Source organism: Scatophagus argus, chromosome 9, assembly GCF_020382885.2.
Source record: "Scatophagus argus isolate fScaArg1 chromosome 9, fScaArg1.pri, whole genome shotgun sequence".
In the NCBI taxonomy this organism is placed as follows: Eukaryota; Metazoa; Chordata; class Actinopteri; family Scatophagidae; genus Scatophagus; species Scatophagus argus.
In genome coordinates this window covers 16,627,122-16,647,565 of record NC_058501.1, presented here as the reverse complement: position 1 = coordinate 16,647,565, position 20,444 = coordinate 16,627,122, and the positions used below count along the sequence as shown (strand labels likewise).

At 42.7% G+C, this 20,444-nt stretch overlaps 1 protein-coding gene across 1 annotated transcript; it reads right to left on the bottom strand.

The window, feature by feature from the left end:
- Nucleotides 1-718: 718 nt before the first annotated feature.
- cacng8b (calcium channel, voltage-dependent, gamma subunit 8b) lies at nt 719-19,791 on the bottom strand. Its single transcript, XM_046400758.1, has 6 exons — nt 19,021-19,791; nt 8,854-9,152; nt 7,964-8,188; nt 4,788-4,871; nt 3,365-3,505; nt 719-3,054 (listed from the first exon to the last, which is right to left on the bottom strand). Exons 3-6 carry the CDS (start codon nt 8,184-8,186, stop codon nt 2,255-2,257), a joined length of 1,248 nt encoding a protein of 415 aa, XP_046256714.1. The 5' UTR covers nt 8,187-8,188; nt 8,854-9,152; nt 19,021-19,791; the 3' UTR covers nt 719-2,254.
- Between the last annotated feature and the right edge of the window lie 653 nt (nt 19,792-20,444).

The window sequence follows — 20,444 nt, the reverse complement described above, 5'->3', positions numbered from 1 at the left end:
TAGCTGCTGACTGTGCCTGCCTGCAGATTGGTGCACATGGGACCTTTAGAGATTTTTCACTGAAAACAGCAGCCTTTTGAGGATGAAAAGTAAAAATGTGAGCCAGATGGCCAAATAATGTGCTGAGACTTAATATAGAGCTCCTTCAACCCAAGGAAAAAGCTGTAGAATCAGATGGTAATTCTCTCTGTGTGTTAATCACTATCACTGATCCCTGTCACATTGTTACATTATTTCACAGTCATTGGATATCGTGGATAAAAAATGTTGATTATGGCTACCGTAAGCAAAGAATCAAAGTACTTTTTCCACCACCATTACCCTGTGAAAAGAGACTCTTGAAGCAAACTCAAGCTGAGGATGCTCAATCATCTGAGCCAAAAAGGAAACAAAAGACAGCAGTCTGTGAATATGACTGTTATTTTTTTTTATAAACTTCGTGCAATACAGTGTTTAAGTTTATCACACATTTAGATAAACCATAATCATTTGTCTAGATATATCTATTCTCAACTACATACTATTCATATTGCCCACATAAATGCTATCTGTGTGCAGTTTTATCACATTATTCTTTTTCTGAAATGAAAATCAAAGAACTGAAAACATATGGAATCTGGAAGCGTCTGGTTGTCTTGTTTTGTTTCTTCATTATGTCACGAAGCAGTGTGTCCATGGTTTTCGACCTGGACCTGCAGTCACTCTGGACAGTTTAGAAGGGTGGGGGTGGGGATGGGGTGTTTACATGTGTTTACATTCTCATCAACATAAACAGGTCAGAGCTCAGACTCCGAGGTCAGTGGTCACAGGGGAAGCACAGTGAAAAGAATCTTTGGGGAGGTTAAGATGTTGTCTCCGTGGTGAATCTTTTATTGACGTGCTAAAATCGGGAAACACTCATCCTGTGACCAAATAGGGTTGGGGAGGTGGCAAGTGTGACGGCGCAGGGTTGGCAACCGAACAAGAGTCCAGGAAGGGGCATCGGGAACAGAACACTCCAGCCAAACCTGCCCAAAATGCATACCTAATTTGAACAGTGGTCCCGAAAAACATATCCATGGACTTTACAAATATATGTATGCATAATTACAACGTACATAAATCTTTTCAAAAGTTTTTCTCTATAGTGTTTTTTTTTTAAACCCACTCAACCCACATATACATATTGTATTTATTCTATTTTTTTTTCTTTGCCACTGAAAATGATGAGTTGCATGTCTCACTTTGGGACTCATAGAAAAAATTATTAGGTTGTTTTGTTTTTCTGCTCAGGTGGTAACCTTCACCTGAATCTGTACAAATGTATTATTCTATGTCTCTTTTTTTCTGCCTCCTTCAGTCAGAGGTTTCTGTTAATGCCCAAGAACAAACATCTTCAACACGACTATAGCTACAAGTACTACTGTTAACAATGATCAGAATGGAAATGAGACTAACAGAGGCCCATAGAAAATTCAGACTCATAATAACAATGAAGTCGGACAGTTACCTCAGTCACTCACATTATTGTTGCATTTCTTTCAGTATCAATATTGGAAGACAATTTACAGTATTCAAATCTGACTTCATGTTATAAACAAAAAATTAAATAACGTGGGTTTTCAAAAATAATACAGGCCCTCATTTTCCCGCGTGTTGTGTACACTCATGTTGGACACTTTGAGACGGTCGCACACAGCTCACTGACAGTCCCAGTGGCTCTGTATGGAAGAAATTCACAGTAAAAGTCGTTGAGATCTAAAATTAGAGTGAAAAGAACATAGAAATTAAAATTTCATTCCAAACTGTAGTGTTTGCAAATGCTGCTAACTTGTAATAACGCTAAGAATAATCACAACAACAATTTTACATTAATGATGATCTGGTTAAATTAGCAGTAATATTGCACAAAAAAACATGGGAAACATTTTCATAATAGCCCAAGATTAATTGCGTTTGATCATTAACAAAATAAATCATTTCTAGCACATTAAAATATCAAAATAGTTTTATTGTGAAAGTTCATTGTTGTTGTTATTATCACTCTGTTATTACTCATCTTCTTTTTGTTCTCAGTGAGATTGAGCAGACTAAATAACAGTGAACATGGAGGGAGAGATATAGCATTTCACCTGTCTGTCTGTCTGTCTGTCTGTCTGTCTTGTTCCTCTTGACTCACACAAACACAGAGCTCTTCTCTGTCTTTCCTCTTTCATCATTGCTACCCATCCTCATCCTCTCCCTTGTCTCTTACCCCCCTCCCCCCAACCTCTCTCTACACAGGTGTTGTCTTTCTATTGAGGGTGTTAGAGTTGCTCTCCCTGTCTCCCTTCAGCCTGTCCAGAGTCCCCATCCCTCGCTCCCTGTCTACTGTGGATGAGGTGAAAGGTGGAGGGCCAGAGCCCACCGAGTTGGGCATCGGCACATTGGAGTTGGAAGAATTGGAAGGGTTGTGGGATTTAAGCGATGGAAGTGTGCCACTCATCATCACCCCTCCCCCTCCCCCTCCATCCTTTGGGAAGCAGTTGTGAAGTTGGTAGAGCGTGGCCCTGTCCACCGTTCCATACATGGGCGGCAAACCCCCCAATTTGGGGTCGCGGGACAATGTGTAGAGGGAGATGTCGCCTCCAGCCAGGGCCGTGTGGGAGCGAGAGTGTGGGTTTGGTAAAGTGGACACTGAGATGGGGCCCTGGGAAAGCAGCGCAGAGGGGGGCAGGCCAAAGTTCTTGCCCCCACCTCCCCCTACAGGTGAGGGGTCTCGGGAGCGGGAGGGGTCAGTGGAGCGAGACGAGGAACGGGAGCGGCGGCGGAAGCGGTAGCTGGGCAGGCGGAGCATGGCGTGTGTGGTGCTCTTGAAAATGTCGGTGCGCGAGCGGCAGCGCAGCTCCTTGTTCTTCTCGATGTAGATGTTGACAGCCAGCACCCCCACCATCTCAGCCATGATGAAGGAGAGGCCTCCAAAGTAAAAGGACCAACCGTAGGAGTACTGCCACTTCTTATCCTCGTCCTTCTTAGGAGAGATGTCCCCCAGTGCAGCCGAAATGTACACAATCACACCAATTATGTTACTCAGACCTGAGAGAGCACACAAATGTGGTATTTATATTAAAAAAAACAACTAAATAAACTCAGACAAACCAAGTTACAGCTCTAATAAAAGCATTTGTTTGACATGGTAATTTGTGACATTCTTCATAAAGCCAACAGGCAAGATGAGGGTTGCATGTAAAAACCTCTGTTAAACTGACAAAATGTGCACGCAACTAGACACTCCCAAACAAGACCTAAAAAGTGACAACGTCCAGACCACCTCTCACACAAACAGACACACACATACAAGCACATTTATCCCCACACACATGCATGTGCAACATCCTTATTTTACCTGCAGCTACAAAAAGAATTCCTGCGCCCAGGATGATGTTCCTTTTGCTCTTATAGAAACGACTAGCAGCGATGCAAACCCCTCCCATTAGCAGCAGGATGGCACTGAGGATCGGGAAGATGTTGGAAGCCCGGACTACTCCTAAACAGAGAAGAAAAGAAAGGTCAACAGAAAAAACTGGAATGGAGGAGTATAAATATGTGTGAAATGACACAGGTATTTCTGTCACAATAGCTCAATGGTCTTGAAGTTCTAGTTAAAGATGTATATGTTTTGATATTATTTAAGATCCTTTCCCCAGCAATAGTCAGTCATCTTATTTACATTCTGGAATTACCTCTCGAACTAATAGTTTTTTTGTTGGTGGCAGACTCCACCAGGCCTATGCTGGATTCAGATTTGCAGAAGACAATGTATGCATCTAATCCAGCATTACTGTTTTTACTTTTATATCATTTTCAGCCTGACTCTTCACAGTTGACTGTTCTAGAGTCATAACAGAGATGTATTAAGTTGCTGCTAATGCAAACTGAGCTTTTCCTGTGGTTGTTAAGCTGAAGTTAAAAGGATTCAACTCACAAACCACAGTGTGGCTCGGCTTTCTTTAGGATGAATTCGTAGGAATTGCAATGTATGCTGTATTTTTTGGCAACAAACTGAAATGAAAGCTGCCACTGCCTTGCATGGCATGAAATCAGATTGGGGTATTTCCAACACAGTGGCTGCTTAATGGGTGTTAAGTGTAGTATTAAACTATGTAACCACAGGTGTCACCAAATCAACCAGGAACGAAACATATTAGATTACATCTTTAAGCAAACTGTAGCTGTACTCCAATTAGAAAAAGAAAAGAAAAAGAAAAAAAACCCCAAACTTTCTATTTAAGTCATGTTTGGACAGTGCAAAGAGGATATGGAATAATGGCCACAAAGAAAATAAAAATGGTGAATGCTGCTCCATGAAAAATAAACACATAATACTCGGTTATTATTATGTGGCCTTCAGTGCTGCTCAGATCTGCCAACCATGCACACACACACACACACACACACACAAATACTTTTCTGTCATCTAGGACAACCAGGCCACGGGAGGGAAAATGCCACCTAAATGCCAGCAAAAGGCCCCCTGCAACATTGTAAACAGAACACGAGCTTTTCTTCATGTATGCACAGGCACACATGCAGCACATCATAGAGCAGAAAGACATCACTGCAGGGCACTGAGTACAAACTAGGGCGCCCCATCTCCCTCGATTGTCACATGTTTATTTCTCACAGTGAGAACCTTCTGAAGGAAAAACAAGTCTTTATAAGTTTAAAAAGTAATGGAAGATAATTTCACACTTCTCCCTCTCTGTTATTCATAACAAGCTTCCCTCTTCATTCATCTTCGGTGCCTTGTAATGCTGACATTGACTTACGTAGGACGTACTCTGCTCCATCATGGTCAAAGTCTGCGTCCTCTGGGAAGTGGTTGATCTGTGAACACACTCCTCGCTTTACTCCTGAGATACGAGAGAAGAAACAGGAGGTGACACAACAAAAGACAGCAGATGTCCTCCTGAGGGACAAACTGATTTACACCTAAACGCACTCATATATTTATGATAAAATCTTTTCTTTTTTTTTCAGTTCAAGCATATGTGCTGGGCGATAAATCTCAACAAATTCATAAGAACAGCATGAAGGTAAATGGTTCTTCTTGATACACATTAGTAACATCACATAGAGCACACACACACACACGCACAGACCATACAAGTAAATACATACAAGTATGCAGACACACGGGCAGACAGATAACTGCCCGTCGGGGTCTTGCATGTAGACAGACAGACGAACGTAGGGATGAACGCACGATGATGACAGCACACCACTGTTGCTGATGGGTGGATTGTGAGACAGACTGATGGAAGTGACGGGATGAAGAGACACAGATGGAGGGAGAGACGGACAGATGTGGTTTGAACTGGTCTGTTTCCACAGGTTGGTCTGAAAAGAAATAGATGGAGGTACAAAGGGACGGGACATCAGTAGAGTCAGTGTTAGCATCCCCTGACACAGACTCAACAGACTTCAGACTATTGCAGGTTCCACATTAATCTGCATTTATGGATGACTTTCTTCAGTTCCAATATTAATGGAGGACTGATCACAGATTCTCAGAATGACTCACTGTGTCATAAACATCAGCAGCTCCTCATTACAGGACACAAAGTTGCACTAAGTGGACGTGGTATCTGGCTTGCTCTGTGTTATCTGTGTTAGCTTTATGTCCTTTATCAGTGAGGTTGTTGAGTATGTTGGGTGTATGCAGAAAGATTTTGAGAGAGAGAAGAAAAGAACTATCCACATAGTGAGTTATCTTTAACACATCAGCAACACGTGTTGCAATTAAGAGTGTGTGAAAAATACTTAAGTAAAAAACAGTTAGAGGTAAGAAGAAAATGACCAAAGCATGCAATGTAGGGTATAATAGGTAAAATAGCTACATTATGTATAAATAGATAAACAGCTGAATATACAGCTAAAATGAATGGTTAAGCTTCTCATACTTTAGGTGGCCCTAAACAACAATATGCACTCTTATACATAAATTCAATCAAATTCATAAATTCAATATAAACACATCTATAATATGATGCGTGGGATGGGCGAAGGGTATTTGAGCACAGATGGCAAATCTTCAGGTTTGACAAAAGGAACCTCTGTGCAACAAAAACCAAATCTGATCAATTAAAGAAAGTAATCATCGACGGATAATTCACTGCAACCCACTTCAGTAAACCTGCAGAAGAGCTAGAGAGGAGCACAGGACACACCTCTATCCACAGCATAATGTGCCACCCACCCACAGGCATAAATCTTTTATACCTAGCATGTCCTGCATTTCCACTCCAGCTACACCTCACTGCATCACTGCATGGCTACTGAGCATCTATCTGGGGCTGAATACTCCACAGACATCAAGGATACTTGACCTCTAAGCCGTGCCAAGACACTGTCAGCTTTACTGCACCACAATGTGAGAGAAAACGACTGAAGGGGAGAAAACTAGAAGGATAGGAAGAAGGAGAGAACCCATTGAAAGATTAAAAATAATGTTTGGGGGAGTGAGACAGAGTGATAGCAAGTGGAGAAACTGAAAGAGTGAGGCATAGGAGGAAGTGGGTGGGGGTGCACTGCAGCAGTGCTGCAAGGACTAGAGCTTATCTTTAATTGGCTGCTTAGCTATCAGGAAGCTTTGAGATGAGGACAAATTAGCTTTGTACAATGACCAAGTCCAGGACGGGTCGGGGATGCTCTATAAGGAGAGCCAAGAGATTTTCTTGGACACAGAACATGTGAGCAAAGCCACAGATCGCTAACTCACACCACCCCTTTGGCTGTAGCTGCTTCGCTGTTAACTCCTACCCAGCTTTTTCTCTTGTCAGCCAACTGAGTGTCAGCCAAGCAGTCGGTGTAATGTATAATGAATTATCAGTTTGTGTTGTGGTGACAAACTGAAGATTGAGAGACGGCCACTGCCAGTTTCTGTAGTTTCCGCCACTTGGAGTGAGAAGTAGACGTGTGTCAGGGTGAACGTGGGCCTTTTGTTTCAGGCTTTGACTTAAATTACTTCAGCCTGAATCAAACACAGTGATTAATTGATTGTCTGGGCGAGGGCTACGCTTCAGTATCATGTTATTATACTGCAATTATGCAAAATTGTTTTCTTGTCACTACAGCACAGTCTAACAAATATGAATGGGATGTGACAAAGCTAATAATGATTAATATCACATCAGTGCTGTTGCTTTCTAAACAGTTCGAAAGTCAAGTGAAAGGCTGACTGCTGAACTTCGGACGGAAAATACGTTTCCACTTAAAAGCTTTGACCAAAAGATACAAGGTTTTCAGTGAAGTGGGATCAGTTGCAGTTGATGAGCCCAATTTTTCACTTTCAGGGTTCAGTACCACCCACTTGATTTTGGTGAGTGTTCATGAAATCACAGCATTGACAAAGAGTTTGTGATTGCGACAAGCTTAAAACAATGTCAACACACACACACACACACGGTGTCAAATGTCAACCTCAATGTGTGTTCAATTTGAAACATATTCGCCTACCCATTATCTCCTCCCTGACAGGAAAATTAATACTAGAAAGAATGCTTAAAGGAAGAGTTTGACATTCTGAAAAATACACTTATCTATCTTTCTTTCTTGAGAGAAGCTTTCTAGCTGAGAAGATTCATACAACTCTTATGTCTGCACTGTAACTATGAAGCTTCATCTTGCAGCTGGTTGGCTTAGCTTAACAGGTCACTAGCAGTGGTATGAAAAATATTGTCTGATAGACCGACACGTTTTGCCTTGGTTCTTTCATCAGGACCCTGGAGTTCTTCATGCACCCTGGAATTAGGTGGTTGTAATAGAAATCATATCATCATCATCATATCATACTACATCCAGGTCTAAATAATAAATCTATGTTCACTGCACCCTTTTCACTAAAATAAATGGCCTAAACCAAAGCTAACTGTTCACACATGCATCCCCATCAGCCCAAATCTCACCATTAGACCCAACATGTCTCCCACAACTTCTTCTTTACCTTCCAAGCAGCATATCCTCCACAGTCCAGAGTGGGTGAGCGCCCCAGGATCCTTCTTGTCCTTGTTATGGGGGTCCTCCTGGGTGACGTTGGCTGTGCTGTTGCAGATGAGGGCACGGGAGTACAGCCAGTAATCCGTCCCTATTGCCACCGTCATCAGGCCGAAGGCAGCGAATGCCCCCACGGTGGTGAGAAGGATCTGGATCCCCTTCTCACACACCATGCCTTCAGAGAGAAAAGAGAGGAGGAGGAGGGGGGGTGGATGAAGAGAGGGAGAAAAGGAAAAAGATGGACAAAAAAACAAACATTTATGAGAGAACAATGGAATAACTAAGCAGAAGTGTTTTTACAGTTAAACACAAAGTGCAACTAATTGAAAAAGACAGTGGACACTCAGGTGAGATGATGGTGGGCAAGAGGAGCTGAGGGACAAGGAGCGAGGATGAGGTGGATGTGGGAGGTGCATAAGGGGCCGTATGATGTGTCCTTGGAGAAGAGTTGGATGACTCTGCTGACTCTGCTTAACAAGACAGAATTGATGTGAAACACAACAGATCACACCCTCCCAGTCTCTGTGTACTCCATATTCATGATCCTGACTCTGTTCCCTTCCCTCGCCTCAGAATCAGCAGGGCTGGAGGTGAATACACAATTGAACACGCACGCACGCACGCATGCACACATTAGATCACCTGTTACTGTCTTTCTTAGGGAGTTAGCGTTGGTGCACCTTTTTCAGACCAACATGTGTGTATCCTTCCACACAGACTGCATCATGCATGCGTGCAGTGCAGTAAAGTTGCCTCAGTGTCCAATGTTGAAGTTCTCCTTGATAATACTATTACTGACAAAAATTAGAAAAGACTGAAGCAAAGTCTTAAAAGACTTACCTGACGGCGAGTTTCTATCCTTCGACTCAATTTTGAAATCTTTCTTTTCCTCGTCAGTGAAGAACGTGCTGCCCCCTCAATCCGGACAGCATCCATCGACTGTTTTCACCTGCTCCCTTCTCTCCTTTTTGCACACTTTTTCTCTCTTTGGCCTCTTTCTCTTTGTTCTCGGTTTTTCTTTCTTTCTCACTGGAAAGCTTTAAAGCTATTGCTGATGGAGGTTGTGGCTTGGACGGTTGTCCCGCGCTCCGTCCGTCCTCTGTTAGCAGAAAACTGGTGCCATGGTCGCTGCTCTGCAGCTGCACATAAAATAAAGCAAAAGACAGGGGAACTTTTATGCTTTTATTTTTACCAAACACCTGCAAGATCAATGACATTCCCATCAGAACATGTTAAAAATTACACCTGTTCAAAAATCCGAATGTTGGCATTGTTAGCATGTTAGCATGCTGACAATAGCCTTTCGCTGAAAGCTGCACAGTATCTAACTGCAGCCTCAGACAGCAGCTAGCATGACTGTAGATCTCAGTTTTGTTGCTTGAAAACTCACTGAGCCATCATAAAGTAGTTGTAGATAAATTTCCTGTCGACTGACTACACAAATCATCTCCACATACTTTACTACAGATGCTTTTTTTAAAAAAATGTTGCAGATCCGTATTGGTGTTAATACAGATGATAGTAATTATAGAAGTGACAGTATTATGGGCAAGAGACAGAATGACTCCAGAGCGGGTTGTACTGCATCTAGCCTGAATAAGAGGAGCAAGAGGGGGAGGCAGAGAGGACCAACCCAACATTGTTACCATAGCAACATTGAATTCCAAAGTCTGGATCAGCATAGTGTGTGTGTGTCTGTGTGTATGTGTGTGTGTGTGTGTGTGGTGGGGGTGGGGGTGGGCAAGAGATAGAGGGAGAAAGAGGCAGAAAGAGGAAAGCAGAGAGAGAGGATGGAGATGGGAAAGAAAGAGGCAGAAATGAGGGAGGATGTTTCAAATCACCAGCATGAGTGTTGACTCTGAAACCCAGACAGACAGACCAGTGTGCTAATGCTCTATCAATAGATTTGTGTGTGACCACCACAGTGACACAGAAGCTCCTACACACACACACACACACACACACAGATGCACGTGCACTTACAGACACACATGAATTAAGACAACACAGCAACAGAAGCATTTCTCCCTCAGTGGCTTTTCTTGGTGAATTTAGGGGAAATAAAAAACATAGATGAGGATGGATATGATAAAGGAGCACACATTATTCAACAAACATTATTTAGCAGACATAATGCAGTGCAGTCAAGTCTGTTAATATTTGATGATGCAATATGGCACCGTGATCAAAATAGGTTACATCCTGTTTGCATTGTGAGACCCAAAACAGAGCTGCCTCAGAGACAGAAGGAGAGATGGAAGGAGAGATGGTGTGTGTGTGTGTGTGTTTTATCTGTGTGTGCACATTTCCTCTCCAGTGCATCTGAGGATGGGTCTAGTCCAATCTTATTGAATCCCAGTAATGTTCCCCTCAGCTCCCCTTAGTTAGACAGTTAGCCTCATATCTCTGTGTTCAGGCTCCTTATTATGTAAACTGTCAAACAACACCACCACTGTTTGGTTTATTTATACATTATGGGTTTAAATGTGTAAGCAAACAAGCGAATGTGACTGTACATGTGCGTGCGTGCGTGTGTGTGTGTGCGTGCGTGTAGTATGACCTTCCAACCCTATCAACATACTGCTTCTCCCCGAGGAAAATACATGTCCAGAAGGGATTACAGTATCTCCAAGCCTAAAAGCGCAGTGTCTCACGTGTATATGCGTATGTGTGTGTGTGTGTGTGTGTGGTCTCCAGTATTTAACGAATGACCTTAACAATAACCTACTAAGTTATTCCCCTTAGCATAAACTCCTGTGTGTAGGAGATCATAATTGTCATTTAATCATCTGTAATGTCTGTTCTCCACTAATAATTAAGAAAGAGGGGAACGGAGGGAACGAGAGCAAGCAAGTGTGAAAGAAGAAGAGGACAAGAAAAAGTAAATAAGGTACAAGAATTTAAACGAATGCTTTGGATTAAGGGACTTTGCAAAAATTATTTTGGGGAAAGGGGGTCAGAATGGGGGTCCGGTAAATTAATTTTTCTTTTGGCTAAATGTAATTGTGCTCTCTCTTGAGAGAGAGCAGGGGAGGATATTATATATTTTTTTCCTCATCATATATTTATATTTGATTGTGGCCTTCCTTTGCAATATACCGTATTTTCCGGACTATAAGCCGCTACTTTTTTCCCACGCCTTGAACTCGCCGGCCTAAACAACGATGCGGCTGATCTATAGATTTTTACGGGCTAACAGCCCAGCGATGCGAAGAGGAAGACGCTAGTTTAAAGCGTAACTTTTAACAGTCATTTTGCGTGTCATGCACATACCGTCATCATGGAAAACACTCAAAGAAATGCATATGATGCAACTTATAGAGCTGCTGCACGTAAGCTTGGCGTAAATGGATCAATGGTGAGACGTTGGAGACGGCAGCGTGAAGAACTGACGCAATGCAAAAAGACGACAAAAGCTTTCAGAGGTAATAAAAGCAGAAGGGCCGGACTTGAAAACACGTCATGTTACAATATGGACACCTTATAGTCAAGTGTGGACTATATATGTACAAATATTATTATTATTATTTAATTTGGTGGGTTCGGCTTATACTCAGGTGCGTTCTATAGTCCAGAAACTACGGTAGTCAAAGATCACATCAAACAGTCCTTTATGTGTTTTTGGGGTTATCATTATTATTCTGTAGATTCGCAGGATAGTTTCTTAGGTATTCAAATCTATACATTCCAATATTGGTCCAATTGTGCACGTTGTCGCGTCAGAATTCTGGTTTCTGTATGATGACGTTGGTTTCTATAAACTCCATCGACTGCATGTGCCTTCATGACTTCAGATGCTGCAGATGTATGTCTGTTTGAACATGTCTGAACTACACACAGACGCAGGGCCGGCCACACACATCGGACAGGGACGAGCGTGAGCTACGGCTGAATTCACACTAAATCCATCACTGCGGCACCTTCCCACAGGGGTGTTTTAAGGCTTCAGGAACAAACTCACTGTGAAACAATCAGAAAATAACATTTTATTTTTCTGATCCACTGCTTTGATCGTGCTAACGCTGCTCCCTCTCCACATTCACTGTCTCCTTTGAATAGTGTTTTTACACACAGCGACTGACAAATCCAGAAATGAAGATTTAATAACAATAAAATCATCGTCCAAGCTAACACTTCATGTTTACACTGTCAGTGAACTTCTGTGCGAGCGTGTGTGGATTAAGGGAGGGGAGGGCATCGGCACTGTAACCCACTGCTTGTCCCTAACAGCTGAGTGGGACTCTTTAAAAACCTGGAAAAGAATGCAGATGGAGTCAGCCTTTAATGTGAACATTGGTGGGATATGACAAAAATTGCTTTAAGGTGTCAAGGTTTAAATTGGGGGACAAAATTACATAAGTTGACAATGACAGTGACGGTTATATAAGTGCAGCATTAACTTAGTGTTGCACTCTTTTTACAAACCTGAGGAGGGCCTTCCTTTTTTTATGAAGAGAAACATAAAGTCCAAGCCCCCTCAACACCTCAATAATTTTCAATGTTTGAATGAGAATATAGGTGGGTTAGAGAAAACCAAGCAAAACATTTGCCTTTCCCATACATGTACTCTTCCCAGAGTTAACTTGCCATCACAGTGATGCTCTTCGAGTATGATAACAACACTCATATAGGACTCTGAGCTGACAGGATGTGGTGCAGCGACAAAGGCCAAGAGCTTCGCTTTGAGAGCTAGCCGCTGCAGGGACCATTGTGGGACGCCACATGTCAGAAAACTTCAGATGTTATCATATCCACCTGCGTGACTCATTTCCAGCACGACAGAATACCTTGGATACAATACAAGCGCATTCAATGAGTTGTGGCTCCAATAACACAGCCATAAATCACGCAGGAGATTTGAATTTTGGAGCAGCTGCTCCATTAGCTATTCATTGCATAAATCAACTACCAAACTGCTTGTTGAATAAATGATGACATCCGTAATAAGTTTTTCCACACATGTGAATGGCATTGGTCCTGTGTGTGCATGTGGGAATATTTTCAGTGTAGGGACACAAGTCCCACTGCTTTAACTGTTGCATGTTGCATTACCCAATTTCCCCCAGGTATCTATAAAGTATTTCTAATATTTCTAAACACAAGTAGTGCAAATAATACAAGCTAATACTGATTTCTTGACCAAAAGGAAAAAAAAAAAGTACTAGTCCTACTTGATGATGACAGCTCTAAAAATACAAGCAGTGTATTCTATTCTGAGTGCTTGATGGCAGCAGTGAACATTAAGAAAACATGTCTAAATATTCAGGGCAGTGATTCTTGGTAGCTGAGATGATTTCTCTCCTTAATCATGAGGAAAAAGCTACACACCTGAGCTCATTGCTAAGCTCCCTCAGCTGTAACACACACACACACACACACACACACACACACACACACACACATACACGCCAGCACAGACATGCATGCAGGTGCACAGAAAAAGAGCAACACGCAAACAAAACCTCGGCATGCAAGCACATACGCAGCCTCAAACCCCCACAATTGTCAAAATGATGACAGTAGAATCATAAAATAGGTCATCTTTAAAAGGCATTTCACAGTGCAGTAGTCCACCAAGATCCTCAGACTGCATGTGACCAAGTCTCTGCTTGTGTGAGCTGAACAGCCTGAGGAGGCAGTGACAGTAACACCTTGGTCTAAGAGGCTCCCAAAATAAAGTGTCTCTGGATGACCTGACGCTCGTGAACCCATGGACATATGCTTAAAAACATGTGCACGTGCAACCATGCGCATGCACAAAGACACCTTGATCCACTGAGTGAAGCTCTGACAGCAACTTTAGCTCAAGATGGCCCTTTAAATGTATGGGTTTTACACAGAAAGAAATGGGCAGCAAGTTTTTATCCTGCATTAAACTGCAGCAGAGGTGAGTTAAACTAACTGGGGAACAAACTGAATATTTGCACATGTCAAAGCTACTCAAAAAAGACAGAAGCCCTTCATATGGATACTAAGGCTACAACTAAAGATTTTTTTTCTGATTAATAATTTTAAATAATAATAAACTTATTTATACAGTATTTTTCCAAGCAGAGCGGATTGAGATGTGATTAACCAATCAGTTATTTAGTTCACTCCAGTCCACACAAAAATACTTTCACTGCTTACTTTTTAATGGCTGTAATCTTGTCATGTAACTACACTGTTTACAAGTAAACTTTGATGAGCAGCAGGGGAGTTTGCTCAGCCCTCCTCTCATCCTACTGTATCCTCTCTCCTCCTCTCCTCTTGATGCTATGTTCTCCTCTTCTCTCCAGTCATCTAATTTCCTCTCCCCTCGCCTCCTTTTCCTTGGCTCCTCCCTCCTTCACTGTCACTTTCACAATCGACAGTGACGTAGCTATTAGTTTCCCACTTTTTAATACATTTTACATTAATGAAAACAGGGAGACGGTACATTGTGTGATTGTACCTACTCACAGCAGCCGAGCCGCGGCATCTGCTGGGGCAGCACGTAGTACTGCAGTACACCATAATACTAAAACTGGTAGTAATAATAATGGCAGTTTGTTAAGTTTAGTTATGGTAATGATTACAATTGCACACAATGATTTCAGATGGCAATAATAACAAAACAAATTGCTCTGGAGCAATTTAATTTATTTATATTGTTATATCAATATATGAGGGAGATAATACTGTAATAACGTTAATACACATTATAATGACTGCCTTGCCTCCAGTCCAGTGAGACATGCTAACACTGTCTGCTGTATGTGTACACTGCATACCTCTGCACCGACAGGTTGCCTATAACATATCACAGATATGATGCGGTTCAGTCACAGGCTCTTACAAACCCTGCTCTCAGAGGCTGTGCCATCTTGAGCAAAGCACTTAAAAACACCAGAGCTGGAGGTTAATTGATGCAGGGGTCACAGCCATCGAGACAGGAGTCAATTAGAAAGCTTTGGATAAAAGCCTCTGCTCACTGGAATTATAACCACGGGTGTTGCAACTATTGGGTGTTTCAAGTCCCGCCCACTTTCTAAATTTTTGTTTAGACCCCCCCAAGCACACAATTTTGCCATGTTGAAAATGCATCAGTCTATCCACACTATCTTTGCCAGTGCTTCATTACCAAATCCAATCCACTTGTTTATTGAGAGAATGCCAAAATCGATGCATTTCTATACCACGCTTTCACTGCTACCTACACTCACACTGTGATGGATTCCCACACCGCACACACAAGCGTGCCGCTAACACCAGGTAAGTGAGTTAAGGTGGGACCGGTCAGTTATGACTTTTGATCTGTGGAAGTTGACATATGCAGGAGAGCAAATAAAAAATCATCACAATGTAAAGTCTAGGGGCCAAGCAGGAGAAACACTACTGCAAATATTCAGTGGGGAGCATACCCAGGAAGTAAATCCAGAAACTGGTCAACTTTTTTGCCATGTACTCCACCGGGCTGAAAAGAATCCATCCATGGCTCCATTATTTTGTTCTGTTATACATCTACAGGTGGGACACATACAGTCACCACAAACAGCCTTGAGAAATGACAGCATACCAACTAGGTGGGAGGAAGGGAAATATTATAGTAAAGAGTAAAGAAAGATGGCAAATGAGTCCAAAAAAGAAGGAGCGAAAGACAGGGATGAAATGAAGAGGTAGAGCAGTGAACAAGTGAAGTCAGCAAGGAAACACAAAGGGATGAAGGGGATCAATGAAGAAAACAATGAAGGCCAATAAGGGAATAAGGGAAATAATAACATACTTTGTAATCTTTGTATCTGGTGGAAAATATCACACATTTTCATGTCAAAAGACACAAGTCCAAGTGAAGTCACGAGTCACTAATATTAAAATCCACGTGAGGTTGCAGGTCACTCTTGATTTTGTCAAGTTGAGTCTAAAGTGATCAAATTCGTGTGAGTCACATGACACGAGTTCACACCTCTGATCAGGAGCCTGTGTCACAAAGCTCTTACGATGCCATCCAGCTAACTTGGCTGATTTGCTCAAACACAATCCTCAACTTTGTGATATGCATGAATCCAAGGCTAATGCTTGTCATGAAAGATGGCAGATGGTTGCTATATTGATGCCTTTTGTTCATGAAATGTTTCCCTTAATATTTACGTGGAGTGCTTCTCTGTAGCAGTGTTATGTGTGTAAAAATGTGTGTGTGTGTGTGTGTGTGTAAACAAAGCCACCAAGATAATTGGCTAACAACATAATCTGGCTTTGAGACACAGGCCTCAGTGATTCTTCACATTAGTAGAAATGAAAGGAAGATGAGTGTAGTTAGTTGGAGAATGCACAGGAACACTTAGACTACAGCTGGCTGCTACGCTTTACTCAATGATTTGATAAAATTAAAAAAAATAATTTAATCTAAGTTTTAATTACTTATAAACATAAAGAGATCCTCAATTATAAATAAAAATGAGTTGGCTATCACCTGTTTAAAGGGAGCAGAGTACAGGAAATGACATGTGCTTTGTTTAAAATCTTGGTGGAGGACGCCCAGCAGATCGTCCCAGCAACACTTTCAATGCTTCCTACGTCCATGATTTTAACAAACAATCGTGTAATGAATCAGCAAATACAGAAAACCCGTGTTTGCACTGCAGTGTACTCCTTTAGCTGCAGCCATAGGTTCAAACATACTTCACGTGCCACATACAATAAATACACGGGAGTTTGTTTCACTGACATCAGTGCAGAGATAAGACGCTACATAATTATGTGGCTGAGTGGCGGTATTTTGATAATTAGACTCGTTATGGGAGCCTGAGATCGTATTTAAATTAAGGTATCTGCCTGCTCTTCTTATACAATTGTGGGTTTCCTCCTGAGGCCCCATCTGAGGAGAGGAGGGATGTTGTGAAGCGTTACTGTAGGCCATCGAGAAAACTGCAGCAAAGACATTGATCCTCTGAACAATGGCTACATGACAGATGTGATGATCATTGCAGAATTTCTTCTCCTCAGAGAGAGAAACAGAGAGTGGGAAGGAACATCCAAGCAGCTATGAAATTATAGAGAAACAGCAGAGCAAAACAAGCTTAACATCCAAAAGTTTCAGACCTTCTTTCTGATGGCTCTGGACCACTTGTGCATTAGATGATTATGATTTGGCCAGCGCTAAAAAACAACTACGGCCTGTGTGGGCTTGCGCACTAATATTGACTGCAGTGAGTCACCTTACAACATAAACAGCAGATCTTAGAACTGACTGAGAGGTTTTGAAAGTAATCCAAAATCCACAGATACAATCATCAAGGCCATGCACACATTACACACACTGAAGGTGTTTACCGTTTTCGTGGCGGTGGTGGTGGTGGGGGAGGGGGCTGAGTGGGCATGACCAGCAGACGGCGGGGTCAGCCACAACTCACAGAATGATTCACTGATCACTGATGGACAGGCGAGCAGTTGACGACAGCAAAAAAATGACACTTGCTTGTTACAGTTTGGAAAAGGGTTGATGTATCACTGTAGGTTGCTTTGCCATACAAGACCTTTAAGGTGCTATGTTGCATAATCATTAAACATATAATTAACAATGGCATGAGAAGTCATAATCATTGCAAATTACGGTTAAAATGATTGTTGTGAACTAAACACGTCTTATGTTGCATGTTTTGCACCGACTGAGTTGTAAAGAATGTCACCGGTTAACTGAACAAATATGATCTCATCCATAATTACCTACTAATTGTATTTAATAATAATGAATAAAAAAAACCCTACTATTAAACTATCAGTAACCGCCCACATAATGAGTGCGATGATGTAATGAAAAGTTCAGCTTCATAAGTCCCTCTGACGCTGCTCTCACATCAAGTGAGTGTGAAACAAGTCGGATTTGAATTACAGCCATGAAGGAGTTTGTGCTGATGGACGCTTCATGCCAGGCCCCCTCCTGAAGACATGCAGCACCTAAATCAAAAGCTCAGCTCGTGCTGTGGCGGTGCTGCACATTTGGTTATTTCACATCAGATGATTACAACCTCTGACAAAACACTGAGAGTTGTGCCTGTCATGGGCTGCGTGTAACTCACTCGCTCTTTCACATTGCACACTAACTCCTGAATACTGCAGTGCACACTCTTGTAGCATCTCCACTCCGAGGCATTTCGTTCCACCTTTAGCCCAGATGTGATATGAGGTGTGATCAAAAATGAAAGATTGATAGGGTGCCAGATGTTTGGTGCCCCTTTACCTCTGGGTCTGTCAAGGCACAGTGAGAGGAGACAGGGAGGGCTGCACAATAATAATGATTAATAAGAATCTCATAGCGTCAGATAAGATGATGTGGTCCAGGTCCAGCATGAAGCTAAGATGTTGGCTCAGCACCGTGAGGAGTCCAGCTGCAGATGCTGTGCAGGCCACTGATTAGACACATACGAGCTCGGACCTACGGGGCTGAGAGCGTGCAAAGCTCAAGTATAGTGATGCGGACTGCGGTGCATTCATTAATAGAGTAAGCCACACACATCACCCTGCCTGCATAGGCTGCACGGTGGAAAATGGACGCCTAGCATCAAGCGGCCGGTACAGAGAAAACTCAGCGGACTGGGACACAAATCACACATTATGGCACGTTCACAGACACATTTCCTGATAATGAGATGAGCAGCCGATCATTTCAGGACGTACAACAGATATTTCAGTCCCAACACCTGCGGTGCGGATGCAGAGAGGGCTTTCAAACGAGCTATTATAAGCGTTTCATTTGCATAATAGACGTTGCAGTCACTAATTATAGGCCCGCAGAAATAGGTGGGAAAAATGATCATTCATCATTTAATCAGAGAGGTGGCGGAAGTCGTTGTTTTTTCCCTGTAAATCCCGTAGGCTACACTGTCAGTAGTGAGCTAAGTTGCAGGCAACGTGAAACAAATCAATGTGGCGTGTCAATTACAGTGGACGAACAGCGATCCGCTGAGCTGCAAAGTGGAAACAACACTGATATAGTGTAATTACAGCCATTTAAAGAAATAAATAAAAAAAATCTTAGAGAGCTCTTACCTGCAGGCTTTGTTTTTATTTCAGGGATTCGCAGCGCGTCGCACTCCCAAAGAGAAGGAGATGGAGGGAAAAAAAGAGGACGGGGTAGACGGTGGACGGGCTAAATAACGGCTCGACCGAGGCTAAAATAAATAAACAGAAAGGGGGGTGATTCGAGTTGATGTTAATAAGAAGCGCACAAGAGACTGGATTCTCATTGACAGATTAAGGAAAAAAAAAATCAGCTTGAACGTGCATATAAAAAAGGGCTAATAGAAAACACGTCACTGAGCACGGATTTGTCTACAGAGGATGTGGCCGCTGCTTGTGTGTGTACTCGGGGAGAATGCGTCTCCCCCTCCCCTCCGGTTTGGACGAGCGCTCGCCTGCCTGCCTGCCTGCCCGCCCGCCTGCCTGCCTGTCTGCTCCTCTATCTATTTCTCCCACAGTGAGCCCGACGCCAGCAACTTGTCGCAAACCAACACCGCCAAAAACAAAAAAGAGAGAAACTCCTTCATGTGTGTATGAATGATGGCGGGTAATGACAGAATCCACACAAGATTAAAAGTCTGCCTCACTGTGATGTGCTACAAGATCACGGCCAGGGTTCACCCACCACACACTCCTGTCACCCCCTCCACGTCTTACTCTCCTCTCTCATATTGAGGGAAATGGTCCTAGATGTGCTTATTGGAGCGTGTGTCGCGCGCTCGGGGAGGTCTGTGCGTTTATAAGTAGCCTATTAGACATATGTGTGTGTGTGTGTGTGTGTGTGTGTGCGTTATTGATGTCGAATTTTTTTTTCTGGAGAGCGACTCGATGGAGCGCCAGTGGGACACTTTTTCTCTGTGTTGTTGATGATGATGATGATGATGATGATGGGGGCCGCGCTGGTAGTTCTGGGAAATGCGGCAAGAGAGAGAGAGAGAGAGAGAGAGAGAGACGGGGGGGGAGAGAGAGAGAGATGTTAAATCATAGAGTCAATATCTACAGGTCAATATTTATGTATCTATATAGACAGAAATTCAGCAGGGGCTCCGTAATAATTGTGATAATTGACTATCATCGCCATAATTATTTATTTCAGTGACTTTAGTGATGAGGGATCGCTGCTGTTTGCGATACAGACTAAATTATGTCATCCACGGATCTATAAAAATGGAGCCAGTGGATGAGCTGCTGGGCGCACACAGCAGTTAGGATGCACAAAACTGAGCGGACGATGACCTTCAATAGCTTTAAAATGGCTTTGCTGCCCAGTTCACCCCTTTCTCTCTTTCTCTCTCTCTGTCACACCCACCCACTCACACACACTCACACACACACACACAGAAAGGGGTGAGGGAGAGCCGGAGAGAGCTAATACAGAGTGACAGGTCTTTCATGCAGTAATGGTGATGGTGAAAAGAGAGATCCACTCAACCCACACTGCCACGCACGCACAC